Below are 23,588 nucleotides of genomic sequence, written 5' to 3' on the forward strand. Positions count from 1 at the left end.
ATCTGAAGACCAAAAAAGTGCATCCATCCATTATAAAAGTGCTCGACACGTCTCCAGGGGGTTAATAAAGTCCTTCTGAAGTGAATCAATGGGTTTGTGTATGAAAAATATCCATATTTAACATATTATAAAGTCAAATATTTAGCTTCTGTCAGACCGCCTACTCTATTCAACTTACACAGAAAGTGTAATGCCTCTTGCAGTTCAAAACATTTACACCACATCCAACGTTATCATCGCACCAGTTTTTTTTAAAGCACTTTTATGATGGATGGATGCACTTTTTTGGGTTTCAAATTGTGGGCAGCCATTATAATGCTTGGAAGAGCCAGAACTCTGCTTGTATTCGTATGAAAAAAAAGAATGTCATACGCTAGGATGGCTTGAAGGTGAGTAAATCATGGGCTAATTTTCATTTTTTGTGTCAACTATCCCACAAGGGGTTAAAAATGCTGCGCAAAGTGGTGCAGAGTTGATGCTCACCAATCACAAAATCTGTTCGTCACACGGGTCAAAGTGTCATTGCACGTGAAACTCCGCCTTTAACAAACTTGCGCTGCATTTCATCATCATTATAACTCAAATCTCGATCTTGCCTATCATCTATCTATATTTATATTTCTGAGGCCGTGTTTGAAGAATCTCTGTACTGGAGTGAGCGTTCTGGTAAGTGCACTGTCATGGGTCTGTGTGTGTGTGTGTGTGTGTGTGTGTGTGTGTGTGTGTGTGTGTGTGTGTATGTGTGTGTTTCTTGCCATGTGTTGGGACGCGTGGAAGTGCCGGTTTGCTGTAAATATGTATTTCACATCATGACTGAATGTTCAGAGTATCGTGGCATTGTAGTCCTGACGATTGTAGTCCTAAATCCTGAACGACTGTTCTTCACAGTTAGCACAGAATGTCTGAGAATCTGGAATCATTTCTAAAGAATCGTAATGGCAATTTTTATTGGCATTCCAGCTTTATAACACCAAAGCTAGATCTTTTTCCTGACGCAACGTTAGTTCCCCAATAAGACTGAAGGTTCTCATTCATAGCCAAGCGACGTTTGGACATCAGAATTTTTTTGTGTGTAAATATTGTGATATATTATTACAATTTAAAATATTTGGTTTTCAATTTATTATACTTTAAATGATCATTTATTTCTGTGATGCAAAGCTGAATTTTCAGGATGGTTCCTCCAGTCTTCAGTGATCATCCTCATATGAGGATTCATTATGTGTGTTGGAAATAGTTCTGCTGCCGAACATATTTGATGAATGCAAGGTTCAAAATAACTTCATTTATTCAAAATAAAAACATATTTTCAAATAAAATAAATCTCCTTTACTATCAATTTTTATAATTTTAACACATCCTTGCTGAATAAAATTATTGATTTATTTCAAAAAAGAAAAAGAAAAAAATTACTGAGCCCAAATGACTGACCAGTAGTGTATGTTGTTGATACAAAAGATTTCTATTTTTAAAACATTTGCTTTTTTTTGTTGCTACTTTTTATTCACCAAAGTATTATAAAAAAAGTATCACAGGTTATGAAAAAATATTAATCAGCAGAACTTTTTCCAACACTCATAATGAATCCTCATATGAGGATGATTTCTGAAGGATCATGATCACTGAAGACCGGAGGAATGATCCTGAAAATTCAGCTTTGCATCACAGAAATAAATGATAATTTAAAGTATTAGTAATTGAAAACCAATTATTTTAAATTGTAATAATATATCACAATAATACATTTTTTTTCTGTATTTTTGGTCAAATAAATGCAGGCTTTATGAGCAGAAGAAACTTCTTTCAAAAACATTACAAATAGTAATGTGTCCAAACTTTTGGTCTGTACTGGATATATATATATATATATATATTGTGTGTATGTGTGAGAAATCGCATACTCATAGGTAAAATCAGCAAAAGTGGGACATCAGCTAAAATTGTACAAATAAGCTTTTTGCTATAATGGTGGGTGGTCTTGAAATATTGTAATAACACCACTTAATTTGAATATCAACATTTGATTAGTCAAATGTAAATCATGTCGGCATGGCTACTCAAGCACTGTGATGTTTAAGGCACAATATGTGTGATTTTTGGATTAAAATATCCAAAAACCATTAGAACAATGTTATATATTGTGTTGACTTGTATGCTTTACATGATCCTAAATGTTTCCAAGAGTGTTTAAATCCAGAGAAATAAGCAATTTTAACCAGGACACGGGCCGTGTCCGTGCATTTCCTATCAATGACATCATACCCGTTACCCTCGATTTACTGCAAGTACCGTGTTTTGTATACATGGTGTTAAGAGTCCCATAGTAGCCGCTGAGCGCACGCACAGAGTAGCATTATAACATAACTTTCAACACAAGTTGTGTAATAGGGCTGCACAATTAATCCAAATCGAACTGCAAGCAAGATTTGGCTTATGCTGGATTATGAAAGCATAAAGGATGCGATTTGAATTAAATAAATATTTGCCCAGTGTGTCAGTGAAATGCGGTTCAGTGAAGTGACTACACATTGCTTTCTAATATGTAAATAGAGTTAAACCATAATAAAGAGTTTTGAGAAAGACCAATTGTATAAAGCTTATCTAATAATAAATAATGATCAACTAAATCAAAATCTTTTTTTGGATCAATAAAGATAGCCCCTGTAAGATCACCCCTGTCCATTAGTTAATTTTAAAAGACTTGAAGACTAAAGAAGATTTGGATTAGACACTCGATTAGTTATTTTCACATGCCTTTATGACAGTCTTTGCATCTTTTAATTTTGAGAGAAATGGACTTTAAAAATGGAGGGACATAAATCCCTCAGGTTTCATAAAAAATATCTTCATTTGTGTTTGGAAGTAAAAAAAAAAAAAAGACATGATGGTGAGTACATGACAGAGTTTACATTTGTGGTAGCCTACATTTGTTCATTCGTGTTAAGGGGAATTATACCTTATAAATAGGCCTACTACAGCAAGTTGAGCCTTGGATAAAACAACTCTATCGCAAAATATATCGTTTCCATCAACGATACATATCGTCATATTTTTATATCACGATATATCGTGGCACCCCTAGTTAATAATATTAATAACTGCATCCATGATTCCATGAACATGATTTCTGCCCGAGTCCTATCCCACCGGCTGTGAGGTGTAGACCGCATGTCCCAAGATTCTGTGTTCAAACTTGGCGTCATCAAACTACGCCTTTGTTTAGAATAGTTGATGGAAAAGTTACATAGTCAGCGTTTTTCCTGGGTCAGAAATGGTCTTCGGTGGTGGTCTAGCTGACCAGACATGGTAATCCACACACACGCATTCACGCGAGCACACGCACACACAGACACACAAACACACACAAACAGTAAAAGTACCTACCCGCGGGATATGTGAGCCCAATACAGACAATACATGTAAAATAAATTCAAATAATATATTTTTTTCCTTATTATGTATGATGTTTTGATGTGTTTCTTTTGTTCCCTGTTTTTACCCAGTTTGTATTGTTTACTGATTAATTATTTTGGCAACAATCATTAAAAAATAGCATTAAAAATGGAATAAATAGTCTCATTTTCTACCATATCTACAATTTAATAACATTATCAGCCAGCTATTAACAACTTGTGTTGCTCTGGTTTCGCCTTATTCCAGTCTAAACTAATTTTTTTGTGGTAATTTACTAAACATATTTATTTACTTCAATATAAATACCTAAAATAAATAGGCCTACAGGAAAATACTGTGGATTATTAAAACTAATTCTTACTAACCCCTCTTGTTTAATGGGGTAAGCACACTTGCATTCTCATTTCAGAGTTGTTGTGAGTAAATGATTAAACACTGATTCGTGAGTTCAGTGTTGGACAGATCAGTTCAGTAAAATAAATCGGTTCAAATGAGTCATTAGTTTGTGAATCGGACAATAGAGGACGTGTTATGTGTGAATCCAGACTGCTAAAACAGCGCAAAAGATTTGTCATCACAGAAAACAATTTATAAGGATATATTTCCGTGTATTTGAAAGTAATAATAATAATAATAATAAAGTATGGTTTATGGTCTCTGCGTGTGCAAAACGTCTGTCAGAAGAGTTGCATTTATTGAGCGCAATTTACACCCAACAGCAATTCAGGGAAGAAAAAAAATTGCAAACGCGCCTCGTGGAACATGAGCTGTGTCCCAAAGTGAAGGGTGCGCACTTCCAAGGCCATGCACTTCGAAGGCCAGACCAGGCCACGCCTTCAAAGTGCACGAAGTGCACGAAGGGCGAACCGAGGGACAGGGTTGCCAGGTCTGAATAATAAAACCCCTACAATTGTTATTCAAAAGTATCGGAATCACAGCCAGAATGGGCCAAAATATCCCAAAATGCGGGGCGCGGGCAGTAGAAATATTGCTTAAGTAAAGACAACTTAACCTGTGGACTATAGGCTACAAACACCCCAAAGCAACAGTAGCCTAAATGCAACCCCATTCCAGACTTGGCAACAATGAACCAAAGCGCCGTTAATGGACTAGCAGGTTCTGACAACTGACAGCGGACGTTCGTGAGGAGATTTTAAAAAGAGAAATGGAGCATATACTACTACTTTATATATATATATATATATATATATATATATATATATATATATATATATATATATATATATATATATATATATATATATATATATATATATATATATATATATATATACTTTTTTGAGCTTTCTATTGGGTTTTGACATGCTTCAAAGCCTGCGACGATGGGCTGGACCATAAGCATGTAAATCTGTAGCCGGTTAAATATTGTCAAATTGCAAATATTAGTTAACAGTTTATTTATTATGTTAAATGTAACTGTTACAATATATTTTAAACATTTAGCCTATATACGTCCAAGTTTTTTCTTTGTTTTTTTTAAGTAGGCCTACTTATTTTTATTCAACTCATCATCTCAGATGCATTTTTTATGGCATGCAATGCAGCCGTCGACCGATTCAGCCTCGCAAAGCTGCGGACAGTGGAAATATGCACTCATCCCAGAAGATGATGTCCCGCTCAGGCCTTACCAGAGTCTCTATTGTGCATTATTCCCCATCCCGGTCCAGCTCCAGCTTCTCCCGCTCAGCGCAATGAAAGTGTAGAAAAGTGTTTTCTTCTGGTTTGGCTGATAATAAAAATTTGTTGTTTCTAATGTTAAACTTAAGTTATTTTATTGGTCTATAAATAGGCTATATTGTAAAAAGCCTACGTAGGCTAATAGACCAATTTATTTTCATTTACACATTTTAAATTACATGACAAGAAAATATATGTATAAACATAAATGTGTTTAGCTACAAATTATAACGTGCATTACAAAAACAAACAATAGCTAGGCTATAGAAAAACCACTTCTCTTTAATTTAGCCTAAGTTTGAAGTTAACGAAAATGAACAATAGACAGCAGTTCGTTTAATTTACAAATAACTTAATTTAGCATAAAAAATAATAAGCTAGCCATTTAAATTGTTCTGTGTCGGCCACGCATTCAGCCTTTGGAGGATCGATGTTGACCGTCGTCAGTGAACATTCATTCATATATATATATATATATATAAACTTTATTTTAGCATCTAAGTCAGCAGTTTTCGTTTGTTTGTATTTTTTCTTATAATTCTGAGTGACAGATGTCACGTTTGATTTAGCCTATTTTTCTGTGATTTGTTTTAGTTACGGTGTTGACATAGGCTACAGCAGGCTGTAAGAAAAATAAATGATTGCACGGACAATTCCTATCCAGTGTCTCTCTTTCTGTAAGGGAAATTTAAAAGATAGATTCTGGAAACAAAATCTAAATTTAGCTGGATCAGTCGGGTCGGGAATAAAATAATTTATAGCGGGTTAGCACGGAGTGAATTTTGCGCGAGCGGAATGGTGCGGTGCGGAATAGCGGGAGCAGGACGAAAATACAGCCCTGCAGATTATATTTTGAAGGCTATTTAAAGAAAGTGTAGGCCTATGGGAAAAAAAGAAAGAAACAGCGAAAAGGGTGATAATGGACTGATTCATCTTCTTGAGATAATGGTTGAGAAATGAATAGCATTTAAAAATTGGGGAAATTAAAGTTCATCTTGCTCAGGGCAGGGAACTGGGAACTGTGTGAATGCACTAACGTTGGAGGTTTTATTTACTTCTAGCGCTTGCGCTGTTGTTCAATAGTACCCAGGCTACACTTGAGTTACCGACCCCTACCGTCTTTAACTGGAATCTGATCGAGTGCCGCGGGAATGCGGACCAGTCAAATCCTGTAGTCACCAGTGTGCTATGAATTCTGGGATAGGGAAGGCTGCGAAGTTATGAGAAGGTCCCATCTGCTGTACCCTTCCTTTGCCTGAGAACCGAAGGGCGCATTTTGAAGTCGCTCATGAATTGCGGCAGCCTTCGTCGCACCGCTGTGACGCAATCGCACTTCAAATGCGGCCTTCAGAGGTGCAGCTCTCCCTTTGGGACAGCCTACGTAGTGCCGCTGTGACGTAATCGCACTTCAAATGCGGCCTTCAGAGGTGCAGCTCTCCCTTTGGGACAGCCTACGTAGTGCCGCTGTGACGTAATCGCACTTCAAATGCGGCCTTCAGAGGTGCAGCTCTCCCTTTGGGACAGCCTACGTAGTGCCGCTGTGACGTAATCGCACTTCAAATGCGGCCTTCAGAGGGTGCAGCCTTCACTTTGGGACAGTCTTCGTAGTGCAGGTATGACGTAATCGCACTTCAAATGCGGCCTTCGAAGTGCGCGCACTTCACTTTGGGACACAGCTATGGAGTCAGTCTTCCGACCTTTTACTTTTGTGTAAGTTCAGCTGATTTTGATTGATATGCGCGAGTGAGAAAGAGCTCAGACGATGATCATTTTGAAGACTCTCTGCTCGTTATCTGTCACTCAGTTAACGTGCGCCCTGTCACGTGCATTAGTCATCCACATCAATATATAAAGCACAATAACTCATAAAATAAGGCTTTTGCGGGACAAATTTGTTTTGGCGGCCGGCAAAAAAATTTCAAGGTAGGAAAAACCCGGATAGTGCACCTTTAATTGACATTTGCAGTGATTTTGTAACATCTCTTTCCTTGGGTTAGTGAGAATGGATAGCTCTGGTGACCCCAGTGGGCCTCCACGGACGCCGCAGATAGGGGGAGCCAGAGGGCTGCCAATGGGCCGCCGGCTGCCCGCTTCCATCACTCCAGGACGCCTCCCAACAATGCGCTCCAGAGACCTCACGTTAGGAGGCGTCAAAAAGGTTAAGATTAATAGCTGAACATGCTAGTCGATACCAAACATTTCAGATTCAATTTCAAGTGTGTTGTTCTTTGTCCTCCAGAAAACCTTCACCCCGAATATTATTGGTCGAAAATCAAAAGAGGAGTAAGTGCCCTGACTCTTTTATAAATAGTGTCCATTTACCATCTGTAATCCTTCATTGTTGACTGTTACTTACAAGTGATTCTTTGCCACAGATTAAAAGCTGATGAAGGAAAGAGGCGAGATAAGAAGGATGTTGATCGAGGTCGGCAGCGGGACGGCCGAGGGAGGGGCCGAGGTCGCCCTGAGGTCATCCAGTCTCATTCTATTTTCGAGCAGGGTCCTGCTGAGATGATGGCCAAGAGGAAAGGTAAAGAAAAATCGCTAGGCCAAGTACTGTGTTTCGAGCCAGAGTATGGTGTCAGTGACGCTAAATGTCATTAAAGCGTTTAGTGATGTGCTCAACAACGTCCGCTCTTAACAGCAGTAAAATCACTGACACACAGCTTTGAAAAGCGATTGATTTAAACATCAGCTCAGAAGCAGCAGCAATATGACATCATTGTTGATAATAGATAATTATGTTTACTACTACAACAACTGTATTGTAATATACTTTATAATGTATATCCTCTGATCAAAGCTGAGTTTATCATCATTCCTCCAGTCTTCAGTGCCACATGATCCTTCACTAATCACTCTCATATGAGGATTTGATGCTCATGAAACATGTATTATTATATGAATTTAAGAGGCAGTTGTGCTGCTTAAATTGATGTGGAAACTGTGATAGTTTCCCCCAGACTACTTTGAGGAATACAAAGTTCATTAAAGTTAGGGTAGGTAGGAATGATCTAAAACACTTTTGTCCAAATTTGTTTAAACTTTCTTTATATGTCAATACATAATTAAAATGTAAGTTCTCTGAAAAGGAGAGTATAAAAACCGAGTGACTCTAGACTTTTTAATCTGCAATAAACACCGCTCATTATTTTCGTTCGGGACGAAACAAGTGATTGGCTTGGGCGACTATCACTCTCTCTCGCTACCATGGCGACCACCGCTTGCGCTACAGGACCCGCCCACGTGCGCGCGCTCGTTTGAAGAAACCTAGGCAAAATAATGGCAGAGAAAGAGCAATCAAAATTCACAGTGCAGGGTTTTGCAGTCAGCGAAGACTTTACAATAAAAGGCAATGCACAGAAAGTCTTTGGATAAACAAAGAAATCAAACGCGAGTAAATATCGGCGTGGCTTTCCAACGATGGCGAACTGAGGGACCTGAAAAACGACTCATTGCTGGCTGTATTTCTGCTGGACAGGTCATCTTTCATTTTGATTAAAAAAAAATTTGGTTTATGTTTTCATGAAGCATGTATCAAGAGCACATGAAGCTGCCTAATATAGCTAACATAACATTACTTAGCATAAAGTTACAATATTATACACTTAGCCATTAGTAGAGATGATAAATACTCAATATGTTTAGCTCAAGTTGATCGCTGTTGTGTTGAATTTCGCAAAATTTAACTTTAGATAACAAAATGCATGTGTAGAAGCTAGTACAACGCATCCAGGAACTTTTTTAGAGCTAAGTTAGCTTTAGCTACTGCTAATCAACAATGCTTTCATCATGGAAACTCTTACATGCAAAACACAGTATATGTTATGAATCTTACACGAAATTCAACTTCATTACAGTATAACTGATGTTATTGAGGAATTATTTTTTATCAGTGCTACCCGTTTTTATCTTTGCCTTATAAATATAACTAGCTTGTTACCAAATTAAACAAAAAAATATTTTAAACTTTACCAGTATCGGTATTCTAGCATGACAGTGAGTACTAAAAGACATCTTATTAGTTTATATTCATACTGATAAAGTTAGATTTTTTTAAAACATGTGATTCTGACATGATGTGACTACATGCTCATCTCAGGTAAATAATGCGTCTTCCAGCTGATTGGTTGATGATGCGCGTTCATGTGTTTTGGGGGCGTGGCTTTGGAAAGAGTCCAGAAGGGAGAAGGTGGACTGAATGGAGATAATGAGCTGTCTTTAAAACAGTCCTGAGAGGTCTACAGACACTCAATTTTTATACTTTCTTTTTCAGAGTACTAACATTTTAATTATGTATTGATATATAAAGAAAGTTTAAACAAGTTTGGGAAAAAAAGTTTTTTAACCAATTCTTACCTATTCTACCTTAAAGTCTTTACTGTCAATTTTGATCAATTTACTCCACCCTTACTGAATAAAAGTATTAATTTCCAAAAAAAACTTTGAACTAGGGTTTAATGTTCATGGAAAACCTGGAATTATTAGGAAATGATAATGCTTTCCAGGCTTGGAAGTCATGAACGTGAATACAATGATCAATGTTTTAATTGGACAGACATTGCTCTTTGAGAGTGAAATCGTATAAATACGATTTATATAATAAAATAACGGCAAATGATTATGCTGTTATATGGTACAGATTTAGTGAATTTAAGAATGGAAATGGACATAATTATTTATCATTGCGTAATCAGGATGTTGGGGTCAATATCTAGGGTGTAGTCTGTTTTATGATGTGAAAAGTTTAAATATTAGCCTTTTCTTGTCTTTTTGTCTCAGTACTTTCTTATTTTTTTCTATATTTGATCAGGTGTATATGACGACGCCAGAGAAACGCCAAACACTGGCCCTTCGCCCATCATCAACATCAAAAAGGAGAGAGAGACCGAAGAGGAGACTAAAGAAATCCTGCGCAAACTTGAGAAGGACAATGTAAGTTTTCTAAAATAAATATAGCTGCTTATTAACTTGCAATTAACTAATCAAACATGATGCCACAAACTTAGCCACATTTCCAGTACAAATTTGTGCAAACCTTTTACATTATTTTCTAAATGTCAATAAAAAAACAATTGCGAAATTACAGCGTTTCCATTCATCGATGTCATGTGACTTAAATGTAATTTTTTTTCCTCTCACGATAATGCATGGTGACCTGTTTCCATTGCAATTTAGCGTAATATTCCTTTTTTCGAATTGCCGAAATTGCAAATCAATTTGTGAAATGATGTTTCCATTGGGCGTATTTTCAGTAAGCAATTTAAATTTGCGCAATTTAAAGGGTAATGGAAACGCAGCTAATGTCGAACCAAAATTGGTTCAAAGGCTGTATCTTGGCAAAACTTTGTTCAATTAAAACGAAAATTGGTACGCTTCATCAGAACATTTATTTGAGGGTCTGTGCCAAATTTGAGTACAGCACCACCTACAGGTCATGAGATTTTGAGAAGAGGGCTATTTTTGCTAATAACGTCTTAACAGTTTGACAATGTATGTTTTCAAAAACAAATGTTGCCACTACTTATTAAATAGAAATTAACTAATCAAATTTGTGCAGAACCTGGTCATATTAATAAAAAATAATATTTTTTATGTAATTGAATTTTTTTTAAATAAATAATTACTTTTGTCATACGTAGATTATATATATATATATATATATATATATATATATATATATATATATATATATATATATAAATACATTTTGCCATAAGAATCACCACACACACAAAAAAAACAGGACTTATAAAATGAAAAGTACGATGATCTGGTGCATTAAAATAATGGCAATTATAGGGGCAAATGTCATAATGCAAAAATCTTTTGTTTAGTGTAATTATAGGCTTACTTTTCTTTATACAAAATACATTTAATTCCTCTCTTTTGTATTTTGTTTTTGAAGTGACATGACCTGGGCCATGTTTTTTGGCCAATTCTTTAACTGAGTATACTATGCCAGGTCTTTGTTGCGTGTCACTCACAAGACTTTGTTTGTGTGCCGTAGTTTCTGGATGACCCTCACCTGACGGGTGAAAGAGGAAGCTGTCCTGTGCAGCTGCCGCTGGCTGTGTCCGGATGGGTCTTCAAACAGGAGTTCATTGAGAAGACCTCTTCAGATCCTGAACCAATCAGCACTGTAGCTGAAGTCAAGGGTAGGAGCGACGGCACAAACTAACATAGCTGATGCTGTCAGTCAGATTTCACTTGTGTTCAATTTGGTCATTTGAATTTGTGGCATTGACCAAAAGAAAGCTGCTTGGGTTGAAAGTGACTTTTGTGTGAGCTGAGCTTCATACATCCCTCCACTATTGACAGTAGACCTTTTTTGCCTGTGAAATTTCACCTCAGATTCACTAAATGTAAAAAGTATTTATTGAATGTTTATTTTATTTAGCATTTTTATATACTCCCTACTGCTCAAAATACATGGGGGATATGCGTTAGACACAGATAGAGCTTAAATAGGTTACAGCTGAGTCTGACATAATTATGAATTATGAATTTTTAATTAGCCAGGATAAGGAAGGAATATTAGGCCAACACCACAGTAAGAAAACCGACATCACAATGTGTTAAGATTTATGCAACATACTAGTTTCATATCATTTAAAGCTGCTACAGCAGCGGGGAAGAAGCGTGGGCATGAATTTATGTTATTTGAATGTTATGTTTAGTTTTTACCTAAAACATACCCTTTTCAGATGTAATGTCCACATTCAAGGGTTCCCTACAATGGGCTTAAACAGAGCGCCCTTTTACCGCAGATTTAGTTTACAAACAGCTGACAGTCATGACCTAAATATGAGTTTCAGTTGCAATAATAAATCCTAAAATTCAGCATTAGTAACTTGCTCTTTGCGCCATCAGGTGAATGCGCTCTCAATGTTCGAGGATCTCCAACTCTTGGCTCATTTTGAGTCTGACTCCTAAATTCAGTGTATTGTTAAATGGAGACTCGCTGTGAACAGATCATTTGAATCATTAAGTGGTTGACTTGAGAGCATATGCAAACCAAGGGCCCTATCATACACTCGGCGCAATGCGGCACCAGGTGCGATGCAAGTGTTTTTTGCAAGTTTCAACCCGAAGCAGGTCTCGTTTTTATGTCCAGCTCCACGTTGTTTACATAGCAAATGCACTGGCGCATCTGTTCGCCCATGGGTGTGCTGGTCTGAACACCAGGAGCATTGTTGGAGCGTTTCTATTGTGAGGAACTGAAAACCACTGACCATTGACCAACACAAACCTGCTCTAAAGTCAATAGTGCAGGATTTTTTGTGTTATTTAAGGGGTAGTAATATGAGCCTAAAGGCAGTGCACAATTATTACAGTATCAGAATTCCCTATTTGCAGTAATGACGAATTAAATTTGCTACTTATTTAACCAACCGTGGCAATACACACATGTATTCAAACTGTTTTGTCTGTATTGCTCCATGTAAATAGCGATTCCACCGTGGTTGGAGCAAAACTGATGTGATGTGAGGGACTTGGTTGCTAGGCAACGTGGGGGAGAGGACGCTGGCGTTGTCTGTTCACCGCTTCTCCACCCACAACAAATCATGTTAATGTACTATTAGATTTACATTTTATTTTATTTCCTTATGTTTGTGACTAGTCTAACAGTCAGAGCTACAATTGGGACTGTTGCTGATTGCTGGCAGCCACTGAGAGGTCGTTGTTCGTCGTTTCGCCGTTTTCAACCGCTTCTCTAATGTTTACGTTTGAATTGCTGCGGTTGGTTTCTGGTTTGGAGGACATTTGATGTTTCTCGCCGCGGCTGCTCACTGGTGGTCTCCCTTGGGCTTAAGCTGCATGGTGGCTGAAGTTTGCACCGGGCTAGCGTCATCCGGGCTCTCGTCGGCGGCGTCCGGCATGATGTTGGGATGTTCCGCTTCTCGGCTGCGCCGCTGTTCCGTCCTGCATTGCGACCGTGGAGCGGCTTGGACTTCTGCGCCGACCCCGGCGTGTCCACAGAAGTGCCCGGAGGAATGTTCTGCCTCTTGCATGGTGCTGCAGCGATCCCCATCATTTGAATCATCATGAAGAAGCCCCATCATCTGGTCTTCAGCTGTCGTGCCTCGGCGATGTCATCGGGACTCTGCCGCTGGGAGAAATCTGAAACATGGAGTGGACCACAGTGTGCTGCGGAGCTAACAGAGACTTCCACCATCAGCTGTTTTCTGTTCACCATTAGCTCTGTTTCTGTTCACCATCAGCTCTGTTTCTGTTCACCATCAGCTCTGTTTCTGTTCACCATCAGCTCTGTTTCTGTCCACCATCAGCTCTTTCTGTCCACCATTAGCTCTGTTTCTGTTCACCATCAGCTCTGTTTCTGTTCACCATCAGCTCTGTTTCTGTTCACCATCAGCTCTGTTTCTGTCCACCATCAGCTCTGTTTCTGTTCACCATCAGCTCTGTTTCTGTTCACCATCAGCTCTGTTTCTGTTCACCATCAGCTCTGTTTCTGTTCACCATCAGCTCTGTTTCTGTTCACCATCAGCTCTGTTTCTGTTCACCATCAGCTCTGTTTCTGTTCACCATCAGCTCTGTTTCTGTTCACCATCAGCTCTGTTTCTGTTCACCATCAGCTCTGTTTCTGTCCACCATCAGCTCTGTTTCTGTTCACCATCAGCTCTGTTTCTGTTCACCATCAGCTCTGTTTCTGTTCACCATCAGCTCTGTTTCTGTTCACCATCAGCTCTGTTTCTGTTCACCATCAGCTCTGTTTCTGTTCACCATCAGCTCTGTTTCTGTTCACCATCAGCTCTGTTTCTGTTCACCATCAGCTCTGTTTCTGTTCACCATCAGCTCTGTTTCTGTTCACCATCAGCTCTGTTTCTGTCCACCATCAGCTCTGTTTCTGTTCACCATCAGCTCTGTTTCTGTCCACCATCAGCTCTGTTTCTGTCCACCATCAGCTCTGTTTCTGTTCACCATCAGCTCTGTTTCTGTTCACCATCAGCTCTGTTTCTGTTCACCATCAGCTCTGTTTCTGTTCACCATCAGCTCTGTTTCTGTTCACCATCAGCTCTGTTTCTGTTCACCATCAGCTCTGTTTCTGTTCACCATCAGCTCTGTTTCTGTTCACCATCAGCTCTGTTTCTGTTCACCGTCAGCTCTGTTTCTGTTCACCGTCAGCTCTGTTTCTGTTCTGTTTTCTGTGTTGGTTGATTGTTTGTAGTATTCTATATTTTTACTTGTTATTCGTTTTTTGTTGTTATCCCCCCCCCCCCCCCCCCCCTTTGTTGCACTTTGAGATTCTTCGGAATGAAAAGTGCATTATAAATAAAATCTATCATTATTATTATTATTATTAAAACTGGCTTTTAAAGAGCATGGGAGCTCTGATTGGTTTATTGCACGTTAGGCCCGAAACACACCCATGACTCATTAAGAGACGAGGTACAATCTTTTGGACCATGTGCCTGGACCGCTGACCATTTTTCCCGTCGTTAAACTAGCAAAAGTGGATTCAAACATGCCCTAAGTGCACTTTGTTTGCCCTCGGATCATTAAAATAGGGCCCTAAGTGTGAAACGTCTAGCACTGTGACCGATATCACGATATTGAGAGTACTTCGACTCGGTGCAGTAAAAAGTCACGTCTGGAAAATCCTCTCCCCCTATTGACGGAAATGAGAGTGGGAGGGAGAGATGTGAGGGACGATTTTTCAGGCGTGACTTTTTACTGCGCCGAGTCGAAGTACTCTCAGAAGTGCTATTCCGCCATACATTATAGTTGTCCTTTTTAATCCGCTTTGAAAAGCGCCACGTTTATTTTGTGTCATCATACTTGATCGTTCAGCTGTATTTAAATAGGGGAAACGTGGAGGTGTTTGGTCGCTTCTAACTTGATCTCTGTTTGGTACCATAGTGAATGAACTGGGCTTAGTGGGCTAAGCTAAATGCTATCAGATCGTCACTGCGCGCGTCAGAGAGATTAAGAGCACACACTGAGGCGAGAGAGGGATGTATCAACTCTGCTTAGTTAGGGGAATAACATAGTTTAATATGAAAAAGCGGTGGAGTATCCCTTTAAATATTATTTGAGGGAGCAGCTCTTTATAGTGGTGTCCAAAACCATAGTGGAAATTATTAAGTTTACTCATTCAATCCCACAATGCACTGCATGTCACTCCGAATTAATTCTCGCATCTGACCAGATGATGGCGCAGCTGAATCATCATAATGTATGAGTGGACTAATGTAGGGAATAGTGAATGAGGGTATAGGGGGCAACTCTTTCTCTGGTATCCATCCCATCTCGTCTTCCTACAGTCAAGCAGGAGCCGCTAGATATTCCTGAAGCCAAGAAGGCGGAGACTATGTTCAGACTGCCACCCTTGCCTGAACCTGATTTGCTGCCTGATTTACTGGAGGTGTGGAATCACTGCAAAGAGGAGGAGCTTCTCTTCATGCAGCTCCCTGATTCGCTGCCAGGCCAGCCGCCCACCAGTGACGTCCGGCCCACCAAAACAGAGGTGCAGTCCAGCGATGGACAGACCATGATGCAGAAGACCGAGACACAGGTTGCCACTGGCTAGATTTCTAGATTTAGACCACATAGCCATGTTGGATTTTGCATATGTTCATGTGTTTTTTTTGTCCTCCTGTGTGTTTGTGTGTCAGGATGAGTCTCAAGAAGAGAACAGCTGTTGTCTCAAGGATCTACAGGAGGGTTTGGTGGGAAAGATGCTCGTAAGGAAGTCGGGCAAAGTGCAGCTTATTCTGGGTAACGTCACCCTGGATGTGGCCCTAGGAACCCCCTGTGCCTTCCTGCAGGTCGGTTACACTCATTATTAGGGTTGGGAATCTCTAGGCACCTCACGATTCGATTACGATTCAGAGGGCTGCGATACGATTATAAGGGTGCGTTCACACTTGTAGTTCGGTTAGTTTGGTTCGTTTGGTCCGGACCAAAAAACAAAAACAAAACGTATAGTCCTGGTCCGCTTAGCCTTCACACTGGCATTTTTAACAGCGAACCTAAAGTTACCGAACCAAATGCATAGGGAGACGGTCACAACCTGATTGGTCGGCTTATATGACATAGGAGCTCGCTTATCAAACATTCAAAACAATGCTGTGTGCTGGATTAAACACGATTATTTTATGTATATATATGGCATTATTTTTAACAGCTGCGAACTCACAAAGAGCTCATCAAATATTCAAAACATTAAAAGAGACGGGCGTTCTGTCGTCTGTACCGACTAATGGGCAACAGGTCCTCTGATGAGAAGAACCAGGTTTGCTTTTTGTGCGTTTTTTCTAGCATTTTCGAAACATGTTCGTCGGACCAAATATTGATGAGGCGCCTCCTCGTTGCTCTACGTTTGCCCTCTAACGTTAATGTTATTCATTTCGGATACACCGATCTTTCCGTGTCAGCAAATCATATGACTTGTAGCGTCGCATCTTGTGACATTACGTCCGGTTTTTGGTCCGTTTACATGTCTTTGAACCGTGTTGCGTTCATATATCAATCGCACCAGAGTTCGTTTGGAAGCGGACCGAGACCCATCTTTTTAGCGGTCTCGGTCCGCTTGTTTGGTGCGCACCAGGGTTCAGATGGCAGCGTTCACATATGTTCAAATGAACCGCACTAAAAGAGCAATCGCACCAGGGTTCGTTTTAATCGAACCAAACATGACAAGTGAGAACGCACCCTAAAACGATTATCGATGCATCTTTTTTCTCACTTGGTAATTTTAAAGCAAAGTATTTGTAATGACCCATAGTGAATTTATTTCCAATATAGCTTATGAATTAAAAAAATGGAAACGATTTTTAAACTCAACAGGAAGGTTACATTTGCCAGAATATGTCCCGACATTGCAAAGAACCAACATGAAAGTGTCTGTAGCAGCATACTTCTAGTAAAATAATTCTGCATATTCTGAATCACTAACAGAAAGTAATAACCAACACCCTCCTGTTATGAGCAATATAATCCTTCAGACAAAAAAATTAAATAAACATTTTATTGTACCGGAATCACAGCTTTTATGCAAAAATATAGAATTCTGTACCAGCAGTAGATCATTGTAATAAATGATCTGTACAGAAGTGTGTGATTTGTATATTATAATAAGCTGTACACTAAAAGTGTTGGGCTCTTTAAGAACGACCTTCCCCCTCTGTGCGCATGTACCAAGTATACACGTGAGTTATGTGAATATGTGATATGTTTTTGCTGTTTACCACAATCAAAAGCAACTTTTATCAAATGAACATCAGCAGAGACTATGGTCCCAAATCCTTGAGCATAGCATTAGCGATAATTTGTGGTCCTCTGGTTTGCAGCAATATAACCAAGCGTCGAAAATGTGTAATATGGTTTCTCATGTTTGTCGTGTTTCAATTTTTTTTCTTTTTCTTTTTTTTCCTTTTTTTCTTGTGTGGCTCTTGTCCAGGTCATTTTCCCCTTCAAATTTCCAGACGGTTCGGGCGCTGCACTTCCCGCGCTTTATTATTAACATTATTATTAACATTTAGAAAATAAATTTTTTTGACATTTGAGAATCGATTCAGAATCGTCCACATTCGCATCGCGATGCATACATTTTTTCCCGCACTCCTAATTATTAGGACAGTGAAAGTATCATGTGAAGGCCATATGGTAACCCATACTTGGAATTTGTCCTCTCCATTTAACCCATCCCAACCCAAGTTAGTGCGCAAACAATAGGAGTATTGTGTAGTGAACACACGCACCCGGAGCTGTGGGGAGCCATTTTTGTTGTGGCGCTCGAGGAGCGATTGCGGGTTAGATGATTTGCTCAAGGGCACCTCAGTCATTTCCTGCCGGTTTTGAGAATTGACCCCGTAACCTTCGGATGTGACTCTCTAACATTGTCATGACTGCCCGAAGTAAACACAACATTTTGCACAAAAAAAAAAGTGTTCATGTGACCACGCCTTATCAGCCATTTTACAAAGACTATTTATGTTTCTATCCACCTTTTTTTAATGCAAATTTGGGGATATTGCATAGGGGAAAAAACTGGATGTAAATGCCAAATGCAAATAAAGTAATAGCAATAAAACATTTTACTTATAAAGTGACTTTTTCAAAGTTAAGGTTGCTGTACAGAGAAACAAAGACTGAATAAAAAAATTGGCATAAAGAGTTTGTGCCCAACTGAGGCAAAACATTTTTTCAAGAAGTCCTCGCTGCAGCCTGTAGCACGATGACGTACTGGATCAGATTCAACACGTACTGGACGCGCATGCGCGGTGGTTTCATTCACAGTTCGATGACGTCAGATACGCATGCGCAGTAGAGTTTTGGGGACATGAATGCACAGGAGAGTTTTGCTGGATAGATAAATACTCAAACCGCTCGCGCAAAAATAACGATTAATAACATGCTCACACCATCAGGACACACGTTTTGCATTTTCCCTTGAATGTGTAGGCTACTGGTATTTTAAGTTCTTTACTGATCGTGTTGCATTAAAATTACAGACACAATTAGGCTACTTGACTCATTTTTCCTTCCACTCAACAGCAAGTATGATCAAAATATATTAAAATGAACTGTTTGCATGCATGTACAGCGAAACTAGGATAATTTAAGCATCACATTTATGAAAAGATGATTTATTAATCAATAATTACTTAATACTATTTATCAGTACTACAACTACACGGTTTAGAACATCATCTATATACAATAATGATCATACATTAAGACTAGCGCATACGCATTATTAATTAACCCAGAGATCTGTATGAATGACATTGCCATTACGATCCACCATCCAGTACGTATTGGATCTGATCCCGCTACGTCATCGTGCTACAGGCTGCAGCGAGGGGAGTCTCCATTTTTTTCCTGAAGACAAACTATGATGGAAACGCATTTACTGAATAAATCCCTCGATGCCCATTGATAAACTGGATAAACAAGTGGACCAATAGCAGCAGCTTCCATTTTTATTACAGAAATGTTGCACTAAATTCCCAGGAAGTGATCTTGTCCTCTTAAACTGGGATGGAAACACTGCTTTATTCACAAATGTTTTATGCTATATTCCAATTTTGCACTTAAGTTAAATTGGAAAAAAAATGATAGAAACATTGCCCTCAGTAAATTCGGCAAACAGTGGAAAATATGACTGCACATATATAGATTATTTAAAGGGGGTGTCTAATGCTATTTCATGCATTCTGACTCATTTACACTGTTAAAGAGATGATTCTGATGCTAAACATGGACAAAGTGTCAAAGAACGAGTTGGACGTGTGATGGAGTATTTCTGTGCCAGAATACACTCCTTCAGGATTCAAACAAGTTTCGGAAGGGTTTTTTCCCCCCGAGTATGGCCCTGTATGATGTTATTGCTTGTATTGGCACTTCTCCTGGATGAGTGTGCACACACACACACACACACACACGTAGTGAGATTTAGAGAGTGCCCATCATCGAGCTTCGTTCAGGTTACGGGAGCCGTCGGTGCTGCTGGTTGGTTTGTTAGACCAAGAAATCAACAATGTGACTAAAGTGTACTTTTAAAGTGTGTTTCTGGTTGTGAGGGAAATATCACCTTATTCAGCTTCACAAATAATCCAGCTTTAGGGGAACAGTGGGTGCTTTTTTTTTTTGGAGTTCTGCAAGTGTGTGTGTTTGATCCCGGTCATGAGTGGAAACCACAGGAGAGTAAAACTGCACCGATTTATTTTTAGCAACACTGAAAGTAAAAATCACATTCATCGTATATAAAGCATTTGCAGACAGTATCAGGATTAGTGTATATGTATGTCAGCTGCTGAACTGATCGTTTGGTGGAGAATCGCTGCCCACTGCTGGGGTGAAGGTGTTATGACAGCATTTGTAGACCCAAAGTTCAAAGGCCAAACAATAGCCACGTTTACATACACACTTTTTTGTCATTCGGATGAAAAGATTTAGTGGACTGTTTACATGAGACGTTATCTAAACCGATCTGGTGTTTACATGTGCTGACTTTCAATCGCAATCATTTTGTGACATGCAGTTTGTCTGCACACCGGACACGAAGCGAAGCGCCTGCCACGTCTCTAAAATTCAAACACATTGTTTTCAACTGAGGCCTCGTCCACACGAAGCCAGCTCTTTCCTAATCCGATAATTTTTTTTCCTCGTTTCAAGAAATATCAGCGTCCACACGGGATTAAGAAAACGGACTAAAAACGATGTAGTTTGCATGCCAGGCCAGTGTGTGGCGCTGAAATTCTGCCACAGAAATACACTAAAAACGGAGAAGAAGAAATACATTTGCTACTTAACAGATGTGTTTTATTAATGCCTACACCTACCCCAACCCAAAACATACCCTTACAATATTGCAGATACGGTAATTAAATGACGCGATATTGATGTGCGCATGCCCAGTGCCCGTAGTTGTATCCCTAAACTCTTTCACCGTGCTGGACGTAGTGTGATGACATCACCGTTTCAGAAAATATACGGATTCGCTGTACACACGAAGACGGAAGATGATCGTTTTCAGATTTACCCACTTTGGGACCCGGTTTCGAAAAATATCGGATTCATGCTTCTAAAACGCCGGATCCGTGTGGGCGAAACGCTGATACAGTACAAAATTTATACGTATACAGCGAAACGCGTCTCCGTGTGGACGGGGCCTGAGTGTAAGCACACCGGCGCAGCTCAGGAAGTTGTTCAAAATCCTGCCGCGCCACTGAGCACAATTTTAAGATTTTATATCAAATTTATATTGTATTTACCTCAAATCTGATTTGATCTGATTAATACTGATTTGACCCCGTGCGTTCATGGATGCAATAGCAACTCTCAACGACCACCAGGACTTATACGGTTTTATAAAAGCTATTTATTTGTTGTAAAGTGTAATAATCATCTCAGAAACATGAATTCTTCTGTCAGGTGCAGTTGAAGTAAAACGTGTCTGGGACAAACGCTGTCAAGATGAGAGGGTCTAGCCAGGCTATGTCTGTGTCATTATGCCAAAATTATCTTTATAACATATATAACTTAATAAAAAGTTTAACGTTACCCCTCAGAAAAATGAACTTTCCTCTTTTGTCAGCATTATAGCCTGTGTGTGAGCGCGGCGCGTGGTCAGTGGTGAAGGCGCGCGCTGTGTATCACGTCGTATAAGGGCACACACTCAAAAGTAATCGGGTCAGGTCGTTTACATGGTGACCTTTTTCGTTTGATCGGTTCATGAAAAGGTTTATCCCACCCCTCTCAAACCGATTACAATTTCATTCGGTTTGAGCATTTTTATTCCGATTGAGGTGTTTATATGGAGCATTTTCATTCAGATATGACTTTTAAACCAATTACAGTGCTCCATGTAAACGCACCTAATGTTTATGAAATTGGTGACAAACCCCATAAAGGGACTATATCCGTAAATTCAATTAATACACTTCTTAATCTGTCTGAATACATGCTTTTCTGTGTGTGTCTGTAGGAGCTGGTCTCAGTAAATACCGAGGGCCGAAGGGGAGACCTGTCCGTGCTGGGACACGTTAAACACAAGTTGGTTTGTTCACCGGACTTCCAGGCTCTTCTGGAAAACAGAGCGTGAGGAGCGGCTGCTGGAGTCCCAGTGTTTCACACGAGTGCTGTATATCCCTGTGTGAGGAGATATTCCCATGCACTGTCACTGATGGACAACTCTTAGGGAATGAACCAGAATAATTTATGTCCAAGGAAATTTATTTAGAAGAACTAATGAGCTGTCATTCAGGAATGAGACACTATTACACATGTAAATATTGTGGGTTAGAATAACTAATACATTTATTAAAAAATCTGGGTTTGAGTTTGAAACATTAAATAAATAAAAAAAAGTGACATAAATACCTTTTTTTCTTTCCTTTTTTTGATTCAATAAATGTATTGAATCATTCCCCTAGTGGTGAAAATTCACAAAAGCACCTTTCAAAAACTTTGACTACATTTGATTTTGTATTGTTTTGTTAGGTAGAGGATGTTTTTTTTTTTAAATCATAAGTCATCAACATTTTAGGACACAAAAATGTATATTTGTAGTCAGAGCCTAAAACTAACTTTTTGCGATACCTGCCAATGGATGAACTGAAGAGAATTTGTTTATAGATATTTTTTACTGGCCAGTTGTGACACCAACATTTTAGATGCCAGTGAAAATTCACAATTTTCAGGTACATAAATTAAATAACACTACATAGTCACTATAAATTAAATATATATAAATACTTATTAAAGTTACAAAAGTCAGCCAAGAGCAGAGAGATTTTTAAACATTAAAACACTGAGTAGCAGGTTTATTAGGCTGCTGTCACTTTAAGACTGAATGCACAAATCCACTATACTGTTACACATGCGTTTTATTCCTCAACTGTTTGCTCATTTATGCGTTTCCCATGAAATCAAAATGGAAGTTTTTTGGCTTTTATTATAAAAATGTTAGCCTTAATTCCTGTGCACACCAGGATGCTTATCGCTGGGGCGGCAGTGGCTCAGTGGTTCATGTAGATTGTCTACAAACCGAAAGGTTGGTGGTTCGATCCCCGGTTCCACCTGACCAAGTGTCGAAGTGTCCATGAGCGAGACACCTAACCCCAGCATGCTCCCGATGAGCTGGATGGCGCCTTGCATGGCTGACATCGCCGTCGGTGTATGAATGGGTGAATGTGAGGCAAAAATGTAAAGCGCTTTGGATAAAAGCGCTATATAAATGCAGTCCATTATCGCTAGCATTTTTGGAGATCTTTTCGGTGCGTCTTTGTATTCAAACCCAAACGATTTTTAACTGGCGACGCTCCCGGTGTACAAGATGATGCTGCGGCACTTTACACTTCTGACACTCATTTGTCACGCAGAAGAAGAGACAGTATTTACGTGCTTTCCAAAATCATTCACACACTTTTTTGCTAACTGGCAAGCAGCGGTGTCACAGTGATAGGCGTTATCAGTTCATCTTCTTCTTTGTCTACTTACTCCCTCTTCGTCGTATCAATGTGTGCTCGGCAAGACCGTTTTGTGCTTGAGCGCCACCAAGTCGTGTTTTCCTGAAACTTCAGCAGCTCCAGGCACGTGAACAAAAGCGTTTTTTTTTATTACGTGGGACTTTTAAGACATAACTGAATGTTTATTAGGATACTCGCAGAGACGTGGATAGATGATGACGTGACTGGTCGCGGGTAAATGTGTGTTCTGAATGGCGCTGCTCCTGTTTAATGGCTTTGAAATGGCTATAAATGTGTGCAATGCCAGCTGGGACTTGTTGATAACATTTACCTTCATCAATGCCTCCCTCAATCCTTTCCTCTACGCATTTAACCACAGTCACTTCCAAACCCGCGGTAACATCCAGCCTTAGAGCCACTTAATGGAAAATCATACAGGAAAAATTATTTGTAAAATAAGTTTAAAATATTCTGTAAGTGGTATCATTTAAATTAACTGGTCTTGTTCTGTTCAAATAAATCTATATTTTTATTTTC

At 39.3% G+C, this 23,588-nt stretch overlaps 1 protein-coding gene across 2 annotated transcripts; it reads left to right on the forward strand.

Moving 5' to 3' along the window:
* The first annotated feature begins 501 nt into the window (after window positions 1-501).
* On the forward strand, window positions 502-22,019 carry polr3d (polymerase (RNA) III (DNA directed) polypeptide D). Of its 2 annotated transcripts, XM_067412445.1 has the most exons (9): window positions 502-666; window positions 7,110-7,270; window positions 7,352-7,395; window positions 7,488-7,642; window positions 9,926-10,047; window positions 11,123-11,270; window positions 15,399-15,649; window positions 15,750-15,902; window positions 21,569-22,017. In XM_067412445.1, the coding sequence occupies exons 2-9, from the start codon at window positions 7,115-7,117 to the stop codon at window positions 21,683-21,685; spliced, it is 1,146 nt and encodes a 381-aa protein (XP_067268546.1). In that variant the 5' UTR covers window positions 502-666; window positions 7,110-7,114; the 3' UTR covers window positions 21,686-22,017. The 2 variants fall into 2 exon arrangements, with proteins under 2 accessions (XP_067268546.1, XP_067268547.1); XM_067412446.1 differs by lacking the exon at window positions 502-666 and having other exon boundaries at window positions 7,112-7,270; window positions 21,569-22,019.
* Window positions 22,020-23,588: the final 1,569 nt, after the last annotated feature.

Source organism: Pseudorasbora parva, chromosome 13 (genome assembly GCF_024679245.1).
Source record: "Pseudorasbora parva isolate DD20220531a chromosome 13, ASM2467924v1, whole genome shotgun sequence".
NCBI lineage: Eukaryota > Metazoa > Chordata > Actinopteri > Cypriniformes > Gobionidae > Pseudorasbora > Pseudorasbora parva.

Bases quoted from the DNA above. Each gene is read 5' to 3' on its own strand.
- polr3d (XM_067412445.1), top strand. From the start codon at position 7,115: ATGGATAGCTCTGGTGACCCCAGTGGGCCTCCACGGACGCCGCAGATA. The intron at 7,643-9,925 runs GTAAAGAAAAAT...ATATTTGATCAG, and splicing joins GATGATGGCCAAGAGGAAAG to GTGTATATGACGACGCCAGA. The intron at 15,903-21,568 runs GTCGGTTACACT...GTGTGTCTGTAG, and splicing joins CCCCCTGTGCCTTCCTGCAG to GAGCTGGTCTCAGTAAATAC.